The 21,456-nt window shown below is 43.1% G+C and overlaps 1 protein-coding gene across 17 annotated transcripts in view; it reads right to left on the bottom strand.

Annotated features, from left to right (window-relative positions):
• Window positions 1-21,456, bottom strand: part of MACF1 (microtubule actin crosslinking factor 1) — a 328,942-nt gene that overhangs the window by 205,971 nt on the left and 101,515 nt on the right. For 2 of the 17 annotated variants that reach the window (XM_044390495.3, XM_057305196.1), the window contains exon 1: window positions 18,228-18,697. The exons of 13 other annotated variants lie outside the window; for them this stretch is intronic. In XM_044390495.3, coding sequence (XP_044246430.2) covers window positions 18,228-18,336 — 109 coding nt within the window. In that variant the 5' untranslated portion in view covers window positions 18,337-18,697. Of the gene's footprint in view, window positions 1-8,580; window positions 9,781-18,227; window positions 18,698-21,456 lie in introns of those variants that run through there. 2 more of the 17 variants (XM_057305194.1, XM_057305197.1) reach the window with 2 other exon arrangements.

Below are 21,456 nucleotides of genomic sequence, written 5' to 3'. Positions count from 1 at the left end.
GCAACATGATTAAAAGCCCTTCTCAAGACTAGCTAGCCTGCTTTACAGCTGAGCCGTAAGTTCCTCAGAAAAGGGTTTATGGAATAACTGTGCCCCCAAAACTGAAGGATCCTTTTTTAGGATCCTGTGTTGCAGACCCATCAATTACATGCAAGTTCTTTCCTGATTTAAGCATTAAGACAAGAGGATAGATACTGCAGTGCCTGGGGTTTAAGACTGTAATACTTGAGCAAGGAAATTTATTACAGAAGCCAAAGAGCAACTTTAACTATTAAACTTTCAGAATGCTCCAAACAGCTCAGACTTTGAAACTTTAAGGTTTGGCACCCTACACATAAATCCCTAATTTAATTCCAGGCCCAGCGAAGATCTCTCTACCTAACACTGGAGGTAGAATTTTCAAAGATACCCCAGTCAATTTAACAAAGCCATCTTCTTTGATGCTTCTTATAAACTCAGCCCTACCAAAGGCTATGAACTGCCAACAAAGAACCCAACCGCCCACTGGGAAATTCTAAGATTGAACATATTGAGGCACCAACGAATGACGTGGGGGTTAATTAGAAGGATTTAATACTTGTTTCCAACTTCTATTAAGACCATTACAGTCCACCGAGCTACCAATACGTACCCTAATTTTCTTTGTTTTAGTTTCACCTGTAGAGATGTCCTTTGGTAACTTAGGTAAGTCCTTCCACCTAAAATCTGGATCCCACCTCTTCCCTTCTCTTTGGGAACCTTAATCCAACAATTATCCCCTGGCTTGTATGTCTTTAACTTCTCTCTTTCCTTTCCCCTTGGCTTCCTGAACAAGTATGATGACAATGCTATCTCCACTTCCTCACCTTCTAGTCCCCCATGTAACCTGTGTGGCTTTGAGCCCCACAAATTCACTGAAACTGCTTTCTCCACAACTGTCTACGTACCTGGCAACTCAGAAGACACTGCTGATCATTCCTTCACCTTTTAAACTCACTATCCCTCTTGAATCTGAGTCTCCATTCCACCCTAGTGTTCCTCCTTCCTCTTTGGTTATTCCTTCTCTTCCGCTCACTCCTGAGATGTTCATTCATCCCTAGCCTTCTTTCCTTCATTTTCTTTTTTTTTTTTTTTTTAAGATTTTATTTATTTATGTGACAGAGAGACAGCCAGCAAGAGAGGGAACACAGCAAGGGATTGGGAGAGGAAGAAGCAGGCTCCCAGCAGAGGAGCCCGACGTGGGGCTCGATCCCGGTACGCCGGGATCATGCCCTGAGCCGAAGGCAGACGCCCAAAGACTGCGCCACCCAGGCGCCCCTCTTTCCTTCATTTTCTATTACGGGTTTTTAAGATATTCATGGACCCAAAGGTACATAGATGGGTTTGGAAAGGGGTGCCATGAACCACCTAAAACTGCATGAAAATTTTGGGTGTTACGTGCATGGTAGGAGGGGGGGAAAAAACCCATAAATTAAAAAAAAAAAAAGTTTTATGAAGAGCAGTTCTCCCCCATTCTCCCAGAATAATTTTACCTACTCCTATGGTTCAAACTGTAACTGATCATTTTCAAATCCATATCTTTAGCTCAGGCTTTCAACCTAAATACCAATCTCACATGTCTAATCGCCTCCTAAACATTTCATGCTCATCTCAAACTCAATTTGTCTGAAACTGAACTCTTCTTTTCTCTCTGCTTCTAACAGGTTTCCCTGCTCTAATCCATCTGCTATGGTCTGAATCTTTGTATTTCGTCCCCTAAATTCATATGCTGAAATCTTAACCCCGCACTGTGATAGTATCAGGTGAGGCCTTTGGGGCATGAGTGGGTCATGAGCCTTATAAAAATGTGGTCCTTACAAAAGACCCCAAGAGAATTCTCTCACTCTCTTTCTGCCATGTGAGGTTACAGAGAGAAGACAGCTATCTATGACCAGGAAGAGGGCCTGCACCAGACACCAAATCTGTAGCTGCCTTGATCCTAGACTTCCAGCCCCCAAACTGTGAGAAATAAAGGTGTGTTGCTGCAGCCACCACGTCCGTGGACCAAACTAAGACACCATCCTTTTCCATTGCTGCCAGCAATCTTTCTAACAAAACTGATCTTGTTATTGTCTGCCTTAAAACCCTTCAGTGACTCCTTAGCCTCCTAATAATATTAGTAGTTAACCCTGACTGAACACATGCTTATGTGTTGCACACCTTATGTATATCGTTTCTAATGCTCAACCCTGAAAGCTAGATATCATTTTACTGGAAAGATAAAGCCCAGAGAGGTTAAGTAATCTGTCTGAGATCACAAGGTAGGTAAAGAAGTCCAATTTGAACTCAGCTCCATTGGATTCCAAAGCCTGATGTCGCCATTCAGGATAATATTCAAACTTTTTACCTTGGCATCTAAGACCCAATTATGATGTGATGCCTGCCTGCCACTCACCCCTCTCTACCCTTTCATAAAAATCTAACTTTCAGCCTTGCTGAACACTCTTGCCCAAATGTAATCTTGCTCTTGTATTCAGTGTTCCCTCTGTGTGGAATATAGCTTCTCCCTTGTCTGTCTACTCATTGCTCTTTATTCAACTCAACCTCCAGGAGCTTTTCCTATCCTTTACTCACAGTGGTTTAGGTGATCTTTCTCTTGTGCTTATTGCACAGTATTACTGTTTATGTGTCTATCTGCCCTACGCTACAAGGAGCACTTTGAGAACAGGCCTAGAATTAGAATTAAAGCCTGCATTTGAGGTGCAAAGCTCTGTGATCTAATCCAACACAGCCAGTAACATAGTCCCAGAGCATTATAAATCATTACAAAAGCAAATAAAAGAACTTCTGCTTGTTTCCCTGAGGGCCACAGAAAAATCGCAAATGGTTCAAGAAGCCCAACAGGGCACCTGGGTGGCTCAGTTGGGTAAGCGTCTGTCTTCAGCTCAGGTCATGATCTCAGGGTCCTGGGATCAAGCCCCAGGTCATCTGCTTCTCTCTCTCCCTCTGTGCCTCCCCCTACTTGTGCACTCAGTCTCTCTCTCATAAATAAATAAAATCTTAAAAAAAAAAAAAAGGAGGAGGGTGGGGGGAGGAGGGGGAGGGAGAGGGGGAAGAAGAAGGAGAAGAGAAGGAGAATGAGAATGAGAAGGAGGAGGAGGAGAATGAGAAGAAGGAGGAGGAGGAAGAGGAGAAGAAGAAGCAGCAGCAGCAGCTCAAGAGGCACCAGCCTCCTAGAAATTTAAAAATGAGATACGTGAGCTGACAGAGAAGGGAAACAGTCAGAACAGACCTGTTCCTTGACGTCATGAAATTTACAATCTAGTGGCAAACACTAATATATAAATAATTAACAATAATATCAAGCAAATAATACACTAGACACAAACCACACAAAATGAGGCTCATAAGCACAGTTGATTAATTCTGACAGAGGGCAGCAGAAGAGTTCACGGAAGGCACGGTGTCTGAACTAAATCTTGGATAACAATTAGGATTTGGCCAGTACAAAAAGGAGTTAAGGAATTCCAAACTGAGGAAGAAATATAAGCAGCAATTCAGAGACATGTAAGTACGCAGGATATGTTTCAGGGAATTGCATAGCTATGCACTGCATACATTTAGCAATTTAATGAGAAAGGAAGCTTGCAATTCATATGAGGTTAAATCACTCCAGAAAATTGGAGGAGTATCTACTTAATTCAGTAAATAAAATGATACCACTGAGATTTTTTTAAAGATTTACTTATTTATTTGAGAGAGAGAAAAAGAGAGCGTAAGCAGGGTGAGGGGCAGAGGGAGAGGTAGAGAAAGTCCCAAGCCGACTCCGCACTGAGTATGGAACCTGACACAGGGCTCGATCTCATGACCCTGAGATCATGACCTGACCCGAAAATAAGACCTGGACACTTAACCAACTGCACCACCCAGGTGCCCCAAGATTTTCTGAACCAGAAAGTGTTTTGGAAAGATTAATCTGGCATTGGACTGAAGGCCAGTCTGCGGCAGAGAGACACTAAGGCACAAGAACCAGCTAGAGGTCTACTGACAAACCAAGAAAGAAATCTAACAGTATGAACTAGGGCAGAGACAGCACGGATATAAAGAGGGCAGACAGATCTATAAGATAATGTAGAGGCAGAAACAATAGCCCTTAAATATTGACTAGGTGTGTTAAGGAAAGGGAAGGTTCAAAATAATTCCAATGTTTCTAGTCAATAAATGTTGGTCAACTAATGTTTCCAGGAACTGGGAGGAGTGGTATCTTGAGATTAGGAAAATAGAAAGAGGCACAGATGGGGCGTTGGGTAGAATGGGTAAAGTAGAAGAAAAATAATGAGGTGTTAGTAGACCTTCTTGCTGACAGTGGGAACGTTAGGTCTAGAGTTCAGAAGAGCAATCAGAATTGAGGCAACAGATCTGAAACTAACAGTTGATAGCTATGGCTGTGGCAAGTACAGCAGACAGCCTATCTCAACAAATCTTCCGAAATCACCCCTTTGTCCGTATTATCCCTCTACTCAAAAATCCTTTAGTGGCTCCCAGAAGACCAAGTGCAGGTGCTTCATTTCCATAGTCTGTTACAACCCTTTGAAATTCAATTCTGGGTTTTATTCCCTGTGTGTTAGGTGCCTGGAGGAGATAAATAAGTGGCCTCTGACCTGAAGAAATTTACAATCTACTCTTCCAACTTTATCTCTGGGCTCTCCCCTGCATGACTCAAATGCAACCATTTTGATATTATTGTTTCCAAACATAACTTGCACATTCTTGTCTTTATTGTCCCTACCGGAATATCTGTCTCCCTCTTTTTGGGTTATCTAAGTTAGAGCCTCCTTACAAGGTCCAGCTGAAGTCCCACTTCTCCCTTTCTATCTTTCCGCCTACGCCAGCCACTTCTAGGTGCCTGCAGGTGCCTGTGTTCATTCAGTTTACTTGGCCCCAAGCATATAAAACCTATTGTTACATATCTCTCTATGTAAATCCTATTTATCTGAATCTGAACTTTAGCTCTGGAGTCAAGAACTGTGTTTAAATTTCCTTAAATATCCAACATTTAAGACAATAACGGGTACTCAAGAATACTCATTCATTTAACAAATATATACTGAAAGCCCACTATGTGCCAAGGTTATAACTACAACGATACTTTATGATGGCATTTTCAAAGTCAGACTAAAAAGTATTCCCAAATGATAATTAAAAGGCTGATTTTCAGGAGGTGCCTAGGTGGCTCAGTCATTAAGCGTCTGCCTTCGGCTCAGGGCGTGATCCCGGGGTCCTGAGATCGAGCCCCGCATCGGCCTCCTCTGCTGGGAGCCTGCTTCTTCCTCTCCCACTCCCCCTGCTTGTGTTCCCTCTGGCTGTCTCTCTCTCTCTGTCAAATAAATAAAATCTTTAAAAAAAAAAAAAAAAAAAGGCTGATTTTCAGCAGGGAGCAGGGATTTCCATTCAGATGTCCCGCCTACAGTTACAGCGTTCCCAAATTCTTCTTGCCATGTCTGGACCAAGGAGACTTTGCACCATTTCATGTAAGCTCAAAGAAATGGGGTGAAGAAACAGACCCACAAACACAGAGGACAAACTGATGGCTACCAGAGGGGAGAGGGGTGTGGGGATGGGCAAAATGGGCGAAGAGGAGCGGGAAATACAGGCTTTCAGTAATGGAATGAATAAGTCACGGGAATAAAAGGTACAGCACAGGCAATACAGTCAATAATATTGCAACAGCATACGGAGACACATGGTAAATATACTTATGGTAAGATAGCAGAACGTATAAACTTACTGAATCATATGCCTGAACCTAATGTTACATTATGTGTCGACTATACTTCAAGAAGGAAGGAGGGAAGGAAGGAAGGAAGGAAGGAAGGAAGGAAGGAAGGAAGGAAGGAAGAGAGAGAAAGAGAGACAGATGGAGATCAAGCAATTAACTGTGCTTACCAAAAATATACAATGGCACCAGCATTATAAATGATTCCTATCCTCAGACATACATAAGTCAACTTTGGGAGATAAGACTGACCTAGATATTGTGCTTACTCTGTGTCAGGCACTGTGCAAGGCCTGTCTCATTTAGTATTTGACTCAGTCCTCACAACTCTATCAAGTACACACTATTTACCCTCATTTTTATCAAATGAGGCTCAAAAAGGCTTACTAATAATTTGCCTGAAGTCACACAATTAGCAAGTATCAGAACTGAGATTCAAATCTAAGTCTGTCATGGACTTTTAGCCACCATACTACTGCCACCATGAAATTATCAGAAGGCAACACAATATCGTCCTGTGTAATGACAGGAAGAAGAGGTGGTGCAAACCGTTAACTGTAACTGGGATTCATGACAGGCATCCATCACCAGGCTTAGAATGTCTCAGTGAAGATTGAGAACTGTGAGTTTAGAGAGGTGATAATTCTAGAAACTTCAGTGCAAAATTAAAGTTTTATGTTATTTCTCAGGCAAACTGGAACTTTATTAATGATAATTCTTTGCTCTATTGGGAATCCGAGAGTAAACAACAGAAGTTAGATAAAGAAATAAGCCAGAAGCTAGCATGGTGGCAAGAGAAATGAGCCACAGAGACGGAGGGAGAGACACACCAGGAGGAGGGAGGAGGGAGAAAAGCTCAATAGTTTCTTGACTATTCATTAGATTATCAGAAAAACTAAATCACAGATACAAAGAGATCGGAGGTTTAAGAACCCTCAAAATATCATCTGAAAGATGAAGAAATCCAAGCGCTAAGAAATTTAAGAACTTGGATAAAGTGACATAGGGACAGGTCTGTAACTTGGATTTGCTGGCCTGTAGTCTACGATGCTTACCTTATAGAACACTCAGCTCCCCTCTTTGAGTCTGAGTTTCATCTATAATGTGAGGAGTTTGGAGTTTGGACTAGGTCAATGGTTCCCAATTACCAGTCTGTGAACTGGCCGTATCAAAATCACCTGCAGAGCTTACACTGGGCTAAGCGCTTGAATATCATGTGCTCCTCATAATGACTCTGAGTTAGGGTCTATTTAAATTTTTTTTTTTAATGAGGAAACCAAGGCATAGAAAGATAAAGCAATTCTCCCAGCTCATCTAGCTGGTACTCAGTGGTCTAGCAGGAGCCCCAAGCAGACAGGTGATGCCAAAGCCCATTCTCTTAACCGTTAGGCCACACTGCCTCACTGCCTCTGGGGGATTAAACAGGGTAGGATGAGAGAGAACGTTTTTGCCCCGAAACTTTCAATAAAGATTCTAAACTTCCTTAAACTACTCGTTGATTACAGAAAAGTGGCCCTTTTATCTCCAAGCACTTTCAGATGCAGAAGATTCTTTTCTCTAGATCTCAGGGAGGAACTCTCAATGATACCAGAAAGATAAAAGGCTAGACTGCATGGCAACAACAGACTAAACCCCTCCGTGTGCCCCAAACATTATTATAATACCACCTTTGTTTCTCACAAAGCGCTTAAATATCTGGCAGTACTGGCCTAGCCATGAGGAGACAGAATCAGAGCTGTAGCTCTGCTAGACCCCTTCTGAGATTTCTTCCGCTCTCTCCCCTCCGTAAACAGCCAGCAATTTCAATTTTGGTGAAAGCCTGCCTATTTGGCTCACCATTTTGTCCTGCTTCAGAGACTCAAGAATATAATATCAAAAGGTATTTTAATTATCAAAGTCGATGATCAATCCAGGAGTTCCCAAACCAGTAAATGTTCCAAAATATCAGAAAACCTAACATAAAGCTGTCAACCTTTTCTTTTGCTAAGTAGGGATATCTAAAACCAAACTACTACCTAAGAACAATTCTTTCATAAAATAAAGGACATTTTAACATCAGGAAAGTAGGAAGGGCATCTCAGAGTAAAGAACAGGCCTTTAAATGAGTTTCCTTTTATGAAAGTCACACTACTTTCTCCTTATCATTTTCATTTTACCAAGAACTGATGAATTGATATCTCATTCCAGCACCAGTCTGTACACCCCGCAGTTTGGAAGCCAGAGAAACCTGTGGCCAAAAGCCTGGGCCACTTGCTCAAGGTCACAGAACATTATTTAAACGAACTCTTGTCCTTCATCCAGGGCGATCTAAGTCACAGCCTACACAACACACCCCCTAGCCTGCAACTCTTCTTTAGGTCCCGTCCCCGACTCGTCCCCAGACCATCTTGGAGCCCTCTTGCCTCCTCATTGCTGGCAGAAGAGAGTAAGTGAAAGAGGAAACCCAGACTATGACTCCTCCCCCCCCCACCCCGCCCCATCCAGTCCGCTCAGAGGTGGACTCCGTAACCAACCAACTTCTGCTAAAAATACACCCTGGACTCTCAGAACTATGTAACATAACTTAAAAGTGGTTTCCTGATACAGGCAAAAAGAAGCCTGAGCATGAATTCAGTCTCTATAAAAAAGTCCCACACCCAAAGCTCAGGCTCTTAACTGCCAGTCACTACAAGCTTAAGAAGTTCCCCAGGAAGTAGGGCACCCGTCTATTCCCCTGCACACTTTAACAAGCCCAAAGCTTGTAACACCTGCAAGACTTTAAAGCCCATATATTCCTATGAGTCAATGAGAGCAAGGGCTATTTGGGATCCACAGGCCCAGACAAGGAAAAAATTTCACATACTAACCCATACAGCACATGCGGCCAACCAGGTGGGCGTTGAACTCGTGCTCATCTTGGTAACTAGGCCACATGGCACTCTTGTGTCTGCTGACCCCACCCAAAAGGAGGGTGTTCCAAAGAACCTCCAGCTAGCGGCCTGTGCACCCTCTGCAGCTCCTCAAAAAAGGCTTCGAGGTAAACAGAGACAGATAGCCAAAAGGCTATTCGATGAGCAGAGAGAGGCAGCAGAAGTACAGAGACGTGGCTCCACCCTCCACTTCCTAATGACCTCCTCCTCCCCTTGAGGTCAGAGAGGAAGCTCCTCCCTAGGGCACTTCCAAAAACCGGGTTCAGGTCTTCAGGCAAATAGCATCCTGTTCAAAAGAGGCAGCAGCTCAGTGTTTTCAGAAGAGCAGCAGCATACAGAGGTGGGAGCTTCATAGGAAAAAGTCCAGCCAAGTTATTGAGTAAGCCTGAGCAGGTAGAAAGAGGCTGGTCTTTGAGTTACCCTCCATTTGCAGAGCAGACGCTTGTGACCTGGTGAATCTCAGACAGTTGCAGAAGAGCTGGTAAGGTAGAACAGCTTACTGCCAAGTCAGGCACAGTACATCCATTGCCCAACAAACTGCTCCTCTGGCTGGCCTCTTCTCGGGCAGAAGTACGTGTAAAGTGTTAACCAACTGAGAAGGTCCCGCAATGCGAGAGACTATAATAGAGTGAATCCCATCCACTGTCCACTGCCAACAGATTCCCAGATTCTAAATGGAGCTTCATTTCCCCACGTTTACAGCTGCCCAAAGGGAAGAGTCACAGTCTCTTCGCAATGATTCCACCTACTTCACAGGTTAGCCCAGCCCCAGCCAGCCTCTCAGGGAGATTAGCCGGGCAGATTTCATCAACTTCGAAAATACTGTTTGCTTGTTGCTCCATTCTTTCCCCTCATCCAGCCAGGAATGTCATCCCAAAGTCCCCTTCCTCTTCCCAGACCTCCCACTCTGTCTGCAGTCAGCACACTTAACTCCTCGGAGCCAGAGATCCCTTTATCCATCAATGGAAGGCTGCTCGCTTGTTTGTCCAACTTGTTTTCTGAGTCTCGGCTAATTGTACCAGACACTGGAATGCTGAAGGAACACAATGAAGGGCTTTTTCACCAGATGGCCCAGCCCATCTATTGCTTCTTCACACTTCTGACCCAACCAGGGGTTAGAAAAGCGGAGCCTCTGTAGATGGCAGGATAGCCACTCCGATCCCGATCTGGGCCCCACACTACTCAGAAAGGCCCCACTACAGATAAGGGCCTAATCACTGCCCTTTCCCTAAATAGAATGACTTCTTCAGGCTAATTCTACTCCCAATCCTGTTCCTAAAGGCAGGGAGGGAGGGGCAACACCCAGGAAAGCAAGTTTGCAGAGATTAGCCCCAAAGACTGCAAGTGAAAAAGAGTAAACGCGAGCTTGCCTAGCAAGCCACTCAATTTAAACAAGCCCTTCGACCTGCCTCAGTCCCCCAACAGCTTTCTTCACTCCCTACTGGGCATCCCTCCCACCTACAAACTGCTAGTAATCCTGTTACTACTTACTAATAACGGGACTCACAGCTGACTTTATCCCTCCTCGACTAAGCTCCCAGTCACCCCGATAACCCGCGACAACTCTACTCTGTTCCTCTTATTAGACTTTTTTTTTTTTTAAGATTTTATTTATTTATTTGACAGAGAGAGCCAGCCAGCGAGAGAGGGAACACAAGCAGGGGGAGTGGGAGAGGAAGAAGCAGGCTCCCAGCGGAGGAGCCTGACGTGGGGCTCGATCCCAGAACGCCGGGATCACGCCCTGAGCGGAAGGCAGACGCTTAACGACTGCGCCACCCAGGCGCCCCTTATTAGACTCTTTTTAGTCAGCCTTGGACAGGAAGGGTCCTCCTAGAATTTACCTTGTCCTGAGAAGAGAAATGCACAAGAAATAAGGAAGAGAGAAGAAAAAGGAATCAATGTTTCTTGATTCATATTTTAAAAAACTTTTCCTTTATCTGATTTAAATTTCTAGAGTCTTGTGTCTTCTGTCTTCATATTCTGGTCTCTAACACATTTTGAATGCAATTAATAACCAAGCTAAAATTAACTGAGCATCTACAGTTCACGGGTAGTGTGTTAAGAACTTTAAATACAATTTCATCTAACCCCAACAATTCTCTAAAACAGGTATTATCATTTCCATTTTAGAAATGAAAATACTTTAAAAAGGCTAAATAACTTGGAGGCGCCTGAGTGGGACAGTCGGTTAAGCATCTGACTCTTGGTTTCAGCTTAGGTCATGATCTCAGGGTCCTGAGACTGGAGCTCCGCCTCTGGCTCCTAGCTCAGCAGGGAGTCTGCTTAAAATTCTCTCCCTGCCCCTCTGCCCCTCCCCCACCCTGCACTCACACACGCTCGCTATGACTCTCTCTCTCCAAAATAAATAAATATTTTTTTTAAAGGCTACATAACTTGACCAAGATTACGTATCCATTTGTCCAGCTCCAAAGCTCCAGCTCCTGTTACACCCTACTGTTTCTGAGAGGGACCTAACCCAGAATAACTACACTGCCATGGGGGAGCTGTATATTTAAGGCAACAGAACACTCCTGGGAAGATCAGGAAATAAAAATATTTGACTACAGCCAACTTGAGATTTAGGGTATATCCCAAATGAATATGCGGGGTTACTTCTAGAAATACTAAATAATTTCATAGTCTCTAAGAGTCAAAATAATCATCACTGGGTAAGGTTTGAAAAAAGGTAAATCAAAGCCTGCCTTCTCCTCACTCCCCTGGCATCCAAGCAGAATCTATTTCCTGTGAAGGTACTGCAGACTGAGGAAGCTGGGGGAGAGCGTTGGGGATAAGGTCAGCCTACCTGCCAGGAAACACAGGCCTTCCCTCCTAGGACGTCCTGAGCCTCAAAAGGGAAGCTGCTACTAACAGCAAGAATCTGATTAACACGGTCAGCTCTTAATTATTCAGAGGAGACGCACCTGAGCAGTGATTTACCCAGGCTATCCCCCTTCTTTTTTGCCCAACTTTTAGTCATGTCATTGGTCACTGGGTGTCCAGAAATGTAAGAGGCAGCAAAAAGTGAATCTGACTGCTACCTGCAGATATCTAAAATGTTGAATGGGAAAAAAATAGAAATAAAAAATAAAATGCTGAGTGGAAGGAAGAGATCCAAGCCAGTACTTCTACACATGGCTCGAAGTTATTGGAGAATTTACAACTATGGGCTTTCTTACAATAGCACAGAAAATCAAAGCTATACATTTATTCCTTAAATGCCAGAATCACCCACTGTTAAGGATATTGAAGCGGACACAGAAGTCTTTCCTTCTAGTGTGTAAGGCAATGATTCATAATATATCACTAACTTTTTGTATACTCCCACATTGGCTTTTTCACTTTTCATTCCCAACTGTAAAGACAAATATTTATATTTTGTCCCTGCAGCTTTCAGGAAATTACTATGTCCTCAATGATATCTTTTGTGAAAAAAGTATCATGAGGATAGTAAACAATTATATAGTCCTTGGGGTGCCTGGCTGGCTTAGTCGGAAGAGCATGCGACGCTTGAACTCGGTCGTGAGTTCAAGCCCCATATTGGGTGTACAGATTACTAAAAAAAAAAATAATAAATAAATAAATAAACAAACAAACAAATCCCACAATTACATAGTCCTTACCATGTGCAGAATGTATTCTAAAAACTAACTCAAGACAACCATGCAGTATTATTATTATTTTTTTAAAGATTTTATTTTATTTATGTGACAGAGAGACAGCCAGCGAGAGAGGGAACACAGCAGGGGAGAGGGAGAGGAAGAAGCAGGCTCCCAGCCGATGAGCCCGATGTGGGACTCGATCCCGGAACGCTGGGATCACGCCCTGAGCCGAAGGCAGACGCTTAACGACTGCGCTACCCAAGCGCCCCCCATGCAGTATTATTAACCCCACTTTACAGATGAGGAAGCACAGAGCCAGACAGATTGATGGCAATACACCAGCAGTGGCAGAGCTAGGACGAGAACACAGGTGGCCTGACCCAGCCTCTCAACCACAATTCCATGTCACATCCAAGCAAAGGTCAGGTGATCGCACTGCCAGAAGCACAGGAAATTAGAGACCTTAGTCTTTACTCTTCTCATGGAGACGGGAAATTTGAAGTGCACAGGAAGTAAGTGACCTAACATCTCATAGAGTCAGCAGCAGAACCAGAACTGGGGTGCGTGGGTGGCTCAGTCGGTTAAGCATCTGCCTTCAGCTCAGGTCATGATCTCAGGGTTCAGGGATCGAGCCCCGTATCGGGCTCCCTGCTCAATGGGGAGCCTGCTTTTCCCCTTTCCCTCTTCCTGTGCTCTCTCACCCGCACACACTCTCTCTAATAAATAAACAGAATCTTAAAAAAAAAAAAAAAAAAGAGCCAGGACTTAGAACCCAGGTCTTCTGACTCCAGGTTCAGTGGTCTTCCTACACACCACACAGCTCTAGAAAAAAGAGCTAAGGAAAGAAAAAGGCAAAGGCTCCATCTTAAGACAGTTAATGGTTTAGTTATTTGAGTAAAGATATATTAGATATATGACCATTTACTTATTTATCAAGTACCTGTTAACAACAAATTTTTAGAGAAGATGAATAGAGGATGCAAAGCTAATATCATAAATGGAGGAATCAACATTCAAACAACCTCAAAAAGTGACACCAAATCTCACAGGACAAAATGTAACTAGAATACCTATGCCTTTTTTTTTTTTTTTAAGATTTTATTTATTTATTTGACAGAGAAAGACAGCCAGCGAGAGAGGGAACACAAGCAGGGGGAGTGGGAGAGGAAGAAGCAGGCTCCCAGAGGAGGAGCCTGATGTGGGACTCGATCCCAGAACGCTGGGATCACGCCATGAGCCGAAGGCAGACGCTTAACGACTGCGCCACCCAGGCGCCCCTAGAATACCTATGTCTTGTACTGAATGAAGTTCAAGAACACTGAAGGCACAGCAGTGTCTAGGGGGGAGATAACAGCAATGCATGTATCGGGTTTGACCATTTTATAACTGCTCTTAAGCTTAACAGTGTCACAGAGCTGCTGAAGAGAAGAGAAGAGAAGAGAAGAGAAGAGAAGAGAAGAGAAAAAGGAAAGGGGAGAGGAGGGGAGGGGAGGGGAGGGAAAAGGTGATGCAATCTTAGGTTGCACTTCACCTGGTCCAGATCCAGGGATTATAGCTGGTCTTCCTAGTGGGATGTTGGAAATGGAAAGAACCTTAAGAGACTGGACTGTCCAACTCATTTATTTTGTAGATTAAGAAAACAAGACCCTAGAGAGGGACCATCTGTCCTTTGGCAAACACGCAAAAATTCAAATGTTCTCAAGGAACCATAAAGCTTTTTTCCATATGTTATCACAATATGAGATATTAATAAACTAAAACACAGGGCAACTCTATATCATTCAATTAACCTATACTGAGCACCTACCTTAGACCACATGTCAAGCTAAGCCAAGCCCTGTAAGTATATAAATGAATAAGACAAGTTCCCTGCTACAGCTTATATCTAATGCTATCTTAATTCTTTCATTTTATTTGTTCAAGTAGCATTTACTGACAGCTATTTTGTCTCAGACACTGGAGAAACTGAGATGAGTAAGAGTCCCTGCTCTTAAAGATCTTACAGTCTAGAAGACTGTAATTAGGAGAGAGAGACAAGCAGAGCATGATGACAGTACAGGTTTGGATAAGAAGCACTACTACAGTGCTACCGGGGCACAGAGAGGAACTCTTACTTCAGTGGAGGAAGGCTTTCCAGAGGCGCTCACTACTTACCTTAAAGGATAAGTATCAAGTAGTCCAGTTGAAAAGAGGGTACAAGCATTTGAGGTAGAGATCTATAAGTTTTTAAATGAGGCTGGAGTACCAGGTGCTTGTAAGGCCAAGAGAGGAAATGGAACTAGTGAAATAGGCAGGGGGAGATCATAAAAACACCTTTTTTTTTTTTTTTAAGTAGTCTCTACGCCCAACACGGGGTTCAAACTCATGACCCTGAGATCAAGAGTCACATGCTGTACCCACCAAGTCAGCCAGGAGCCTCATAAAAACACTTTCATGTCATGCTGAAAAGTTTGAATTTTCTTCTAAAAGCAGAGAGGAAGCACTGATGGATTTTAAGCAGGAGAGTGATACAGAGAGCTCTGCACTTTAGAAAGGTAACTCCAGCTACAGTTAGAACACAGGTGGGGGTGGGGAGGAGTATGGGAGAAACTGATTATTTCAAACAGCCCTAGAGAAAAAAATGAGGATGCAAACTAAAACAGGAGGAAGTTTTTGGAATAATAATATATGTGAATGTAAGTGTGGACAGGGTGTATCAAAAACTATTTAAAAATCTAAATACTAACTGAATGCAAAGTTCTGTCTTACAGGCATTATATGACTTCAAACGCTCTGTGTCTTCCTGTATCTTGTTTACATCCGCTGAAGAGATGGTGACTTGGGAACATGGTTGTAAAAGCCACGCACTTATGTAACCAGAGCTCACCAATGGTTGAGAAACATAACATTCAGGAAAAAAAAAATAAGGAAAATGAAGGAATAGTGATTGGCGATTGCTTCCCCATGTTTCTGCTGTACTCCCTTCACCTCTCCACAGGTATACCTGGCCTCCAAAATTTCCAAGCAAAAACAACCTATTTAACTGTCCAAAGGGAATACTAGAATACTAAGAAATGAGGGAATTGTACATAGTCAATGGAAAGGGAAGTGCTGACTGGCAAAGACAGCCTTCAAACCTAAGCGAGCCTGACTGACACCTAGAAGAGAAAGCAGACTTGACCTTTGCCAGGCAGAATTTGGACTAATGGATGGGGCGCCTGGGTGGTGCAGTCGTTAAGCGTCTGCCTTCGGCTCAGGGCGTGATCCCAGAGTTCTGGGATCGAGCCCCATGTCGGGCTCCTCCGCTGGAAGCCTGCTTCTTCCTCTCCCACTCCCCCTGCTTGTGTTCCCTCTCTCACTGGCTGTCTCTATCTCTGTCGAATAAATAAATAAAATCTTAAAAAAAAAAAAAAAAAAAGAATTTGGACTAATGGGCCTAAGTTACAAAGAGGCAACTTCCAACTTAAAAAAGAACTCCCCAGTTACCAACACGATGAATAATCCAGAGGTTGCATGTTCTCAATCAGTTTTTCAAACAAATCTTATATGCAACTCAACATATAGAACATATAAAAACAGTGCTTAAAAAAATAAATGAAGGCAGCGTTTAACAGTATAAATCTATTTTATGGGTTCAAATTTATGTTATTTTAAAGCCAAATGACATAACCAGTCAAGTAATTTTGATTGAAAGTAGAGATAAATTAATTACAGTTGTATCAGCTTCAGCATCCAGTCTATTTCTATGCCCCACTTTATCACAGGGAACCCTTTTTAAAAACTGGTTCATACAAATAGCAACAAACAGTAATAGTTTCACAGTGTGCCTGGTAATCTCAGGATATTATTCAAATAAATTGATACAAGAGGCTGAAAGAATAGCAGAAATAGTTGCTTCAAAGTCAACTACCTTGGATGTCTAAAATTCTGTAGATTCTTTATAATATGTAAATATGACTAGAAATGTGGGACAAGAAGCGCAAAATCTTTTAGTACACACTCAGCCAATACTACAGTGTCATCCCCTGGCAATGTGTTACCCACTCACTGTTACGGACTCAGCACCCGAGCCCACACAACTGAGCCTTGCCTAGAATTTACCAGGCACAGGACCTATGTTCTACAGTATGTCCTGCAAGAGGGAAACGCTCCCAATTAAAAAATAAAAGGCCAGATGAAAAGGTACAAACTTCACTTTAATAAACTATACATTTATAAGCAGTTTAAATATATACTTAGAGATAGCGGAGAAACGTTATTCTGGGGATGTCCAATCGGCAAGTAGTACATTACAGCAGACACATTACTTTTAAATACATCTTAGATAAAATACACCTCAAAGTTGAAATGAAAATAAATGGGTACAGGATCTCTTAAGCACTCCTACAGAAGTTTTGGTATCCGTAATCTCCAATTATAAAACCCCCGCTTCAACTGTACAGATAAAGTGAACACGGCACCTTGCCAATTAACTATTAGGTACTAGAACGAAAATTGTTTCATAGAAATAAAAAGATTTTACAATTTATTTTTCTTTTTATTTCAATGCAGTTTATGGCTGTTCATGAAATTCATTTTCTAAAACATAAAAAAAAAAGCACTTAAAATATAGGGCTCTGACTCCTAAGTATCATAGAAAATCCTATAGTGAAGATAAACTTTTAAAATATTAATCAATTAGTGGTTTAGAAATGTCATTACCACAGTGCACAGGGAAGGAAAGGAGCGGCCTCCGCCTTGATGGTATTTACTTTCTCATTGCATATGAAATAGAATATACCGCCGAATAATTCATGCCTGCCTACTCCCTTCTTTCTAAGTTCCAATATAGGCTTACATTTCAGGAATGTCACTTTGGGCTACCTCTTTAAACACACCACCATACAAGCAAACATATTTCTAAATGTCTGTTTCTGCTGATACAGACACATGCGGGGATCTGAATATTTAGTCCAGAGTTTTTCTGGGACTTACTGGAAAGGACACTGGGGAATGACTGATTCTAATTCTAATTCTGTCAAGCATGCACGAACTTTTAATAGAAAGCGAAGTAGTAAGTCATCAAATCTGCATCTTAACTTTTAAGATACAAAGTAACAAGGATCTTAATACCTTGGCTTGAAGGTAATAGGCAGGCCTGAAGGCATGGAGATCCGAGGGTGGACTCCAGGAAAAGTTAGACTTTATTCATCCTCAGCCATGGAGATTTAGAATCAGCTAAACGTGAGGCTGATTCCTGCACTGGGCTTTTAGAAATCAAAGGAATATAATGTAACTAATAGCAAATATGAGAAGAAAGAGGGGTCTGCTACCATTTATTTTATTATTATTGTTTTTGAAGTATCAGGGCCTGACTCCCTGGGGAAAAGAACAGTTAACTTCCATGCATTAAACAGGATGACTTCGATAAACAAGTAAATTGCATGGCTGCCTGAGGGAAAAGGAACAATTTTAATCATATCAAAGAGAACAGGGCCACCGTGGCAGGGACACCACTCACCCCTTCCTCTCACTGGCCTTTCTTCCTCTGCCTTTTCTCACCCAAAAATACACCAAATTCAGAAACTTCTCTAATCCCACAAGTTTTCTCATATCTCTACGTAGAGGAGGGTGATAGAATTACTCTGTTTTTGGTTTAAAACAAAGATCCAGAAGCCACTTCGAGATTGTGAGGAAGTAGGGAAAGGAAGACCTTGGTTCTCGGGGGAAGGACCCAAGTCAGCACAGTGGCCGATTCTCTCAGCTTGGAGCCCAGACAGCGCCTCATCAAACCAGCACCCTCTAGCAGACGGCCCCATAGAATGGGGACGAGTCCGCGTGTCACACTGGTCCCAGGGCAGTCCAGTGTCCTCAGCAGACCCACACACACACTAAGGTCTGACAGCACCCCGACTGAAAAGAGGTACTGGCCCTTTAAGGAAAGCCACTGGGAAGCCCTCCGTCATTCACCCCACCCTCAGAAGCCCCACGGTTGACTTTAAAGAATAACTCCTGTGCAAAAGTTACCTGCTCTGCCTCTGGCACATCTCTTCCAGTACAGAACGCCGGCAATTCCAAGAACGTGGGTCAAAATAAAGATGGTTGATGGCAAATAAGATGAATCTAAGAGAGGCATTTCCAGGCCCGTCCTTCCTCCTTCCCTGAGTTTAGCCACAAGCCCGCAGCTCAGCGCAGGCCTCTGAATGCCTTTCTCCTGAGGTTACTGCTGTCCTGAACTATCATCAGCACAGAGGCGGCGGCCGCAGCACACTGTTGTCAGAAACTTCCTGGCGGCTTCTCCTCCATCTCGCCTCTGTCTTTCAGCAGGCAGTACTAGATGGGGCTAAAACTGTACAGCGTATCTCAGACAAAGCCCAGGAAACAACTGGCCAGAGGGGGAGGGGAAAGGCAAGGAGGAACCAGGAGAGAGAAAAGGAGCGCCTAAGCTAGTGCTGAGCTGACTCAAATTCTATCTTTGGCATCCTCTGTTCAGCTTAAACAAACAAACCTCAGACCCCTCTACAAGAAGGGAGGGTGTCAGAGGACGTCACACTCTTAACTTTCCATTCCCAGCCAGGCTGGAACACCAGACTTCAGGACGAAGCCAAAAGAAAAGAGTCACAGAATTACTAGGGAATCACTTGCGGAGAGGAGGTGAAGTACACAAGGATGTATTTTAAGTATCCACGAGTACCCCGGCCAGTCGGAGGGCAACCCTCCACACGCATGGCCTAGGAGGAGGCGGCGAGGGACCCGAACATCATCACAGAGAGGATCACATATACAACAAGCTCCGTGAGACAGATCTGACATCGTGTGATGAAGATGAAGAAGGAGGACAAAAAACCACTGTGTTTTCAGAGCTGGAAAATCCACCATTAGCTGCCCGAGTGGATATGGGGATGCTCGGTGACAGCAGAAAACAATGCCTTCCACAAAACTAAGACCTGCTTACAAATGAAAACTTGATACGGAGGCTGTAGCAGCAACTGAAAACACTTTACCACTACGTATCTACTAGAATGACCAAAATTAAAAGATCGATATTATCAAGTCTTGGCAAGGACGTGAAGCAATAATAAGGATGTAACGCTCATACACTGCTGGTGGGGGGATATACTGGCACAATGGCTCTAGTTTGGCAATTTCTTTTTTTTAAAGATCTTATTTATTTGACAGAGATAGAGACAGCCAGCGAGAGAGGGAACACAAGCAGGGGGAGTGGGAGAGGAAGAAGCAGGCTCATAGTGGAGGAGCCTGATGTGGGGCTCGATCACATAACGCCGGGATCATGCCCTGAGCCGAAGGCAGACACTTAACCGCTGTGCCACCCAGGCACCCCACAGTTTGGCAATTTCTTATGAAGTTAAGCATACACATACCAAACGACCAAGCAGTACCATTCCCAGGATTTACCCAAGAAAAGTGAAAATATGTGTCCACACAAAGACCTGTACGTGAAAGATAATAGCAGCTTTATTCAAAATAATGAAAATCTGGAAACAGCCCAAAATCCATCAACTGGTGGACTAATGAACCAATCATGGTGCGTCCATGCAATGGGCTACAACACAGCGATAAAAAAGCCACAAACTACAGGTACAACAGCATGGATCCATCTCAAAAGCATTACACTGCATGAAAGAAGCCAAACACAGAAGACTACATACCGTATGGTTCCATCCATATGACATTCTAGAAAAGCAAAACTATGGGGACAGAAACCAGGTAACTGGCTGCCGAGGCCTGGGGGTGAGAGAAGGAACTGACTACAAAAAACACAAGGGAACTTTTGTGGTGATGGTTCCATAACTGTATACATTTGTTAGAACTCACTGGATTGTACACCCAAAAGGGTGAGTTTTGTTGTATGTAAATTATACTGCAATAAACCTAACATACTGGAAGACTGGAAAGAAGCTCGCACAACCTGAGTTGAATATGCAAAGGCCTCACGGTACCACTGCTCCTCTTTTCACCTACTTTTCTCTGAAGAGATGTTTTATAAAATGAAGTGTGGACACACAAGGTAACACAGAAGACCCAACAGTCAGGAGCACACCTAACATCCTCTATAACACCGTTCACTCCGGGAATAGTTACAGCTTCTCTTGCTAACAAACTAGCTGTTTATTTATTCCTACGGTGCCTTTTACACTATGGTATGTAAATATACTATATTCTCTCACAAATAAGCTTTAAAAATGCAAATTGCCTTAATACCTGTAAAGTTACCTTTATTTATTTTATTTATTTTTTTAGAGGGGGGGAAAGGGCAGAGAGAGTCTTAAGCAGGGGCTCAACGCCTAGCGCAGACCCCAATGCCAGGCTCGATCTCACAAACCTGAGATCATGACCTAAGCTGAAATCAAGAGTCACACAAATACAGTGGAGAATACTAAAAGAGATGAAGAGGAGATGGGAGTGCCAGTGGGGTCAAGTTTCCAGTTTTATGTATAAGATGTTCAGGGAAGCCTTCTCTAACAAGATGGCATTTAAACAGACACCTAAAGAATATGAACAAATAAATCATATGGCTGTCTAGAGAAAAGATGAGCCAAATTTTTTAAGAAGCAAGTGCAAAGATCCTGAGGCAGAAGTAGGTTTGGTATGTTCAGGGAACATGGAGAAAACTATATTGGTTGGAGCTGACAGAGAGAAGGGGAGAGTATCAAGAGATGAAGCAAGGGAGATTATCAGATCACCTGTGGCTATGTAGGCCATTTGTAAAGACTATGGCTTTTATTCTAAGTAGGAAAGCTTTGGAAAGTTTTGTGTGAGAGAGTGACATGATTTAACTTAGGGTCTTAAAAGAATCCCCTTGCTACTGTATTAAGAACAGACTACTGAGAGGCAAGAATGGGACCAGGGCCACTAGTTAAAATGCCATTCCAATAATCCAAGTGAAAACTGGTGGCCGAGAAACAATAGCTGGAACCAGAGTGTTGTTAGAGCTGGTGGGATGTGGTCATATTCTGGATAAATTAGAAAGTCATCAGGATTTGCTCATAGACTAGATGTGGGGTGAGGACAGAAAGGATAGAGTCATGGCTCCAAGAGTTTTGGCCTGAGCAACTGAATGAACAGAACCACTACTTCTGAGATGGGAAAGACTGCCAGAGAAGCAGAGGGTTTGGGGCTCATTGGTGGTTGTAGTTGTTCTTTTGGGGGCGGGGTAGGAATTCCCTTTTGGATACAGGTTTGAAATGCCTAGTAGATATACCAGTGGAACTCTGAATATGCAACTGAATATATG

Source organism: Ursus arctos, unplaced genomic scaffold (assembly GCF_023065955.2).
Source record: "Ursus arctos isolate Adak ecotype North America unplaced genomic scaffold, UrsArc2.0 scaffold_32, whole genome shotgun sequence".
Lineage (NCBI taxonomy): Eukaryota > Metazoa > Chordata > Mammalia > Carnivora > Ursidae > Ursus > Ursus arctos.
Note: the sequence above shows the minus strand (reverse complement) of the source record. Positions and strands in the feature narration are given on the sequence as shown.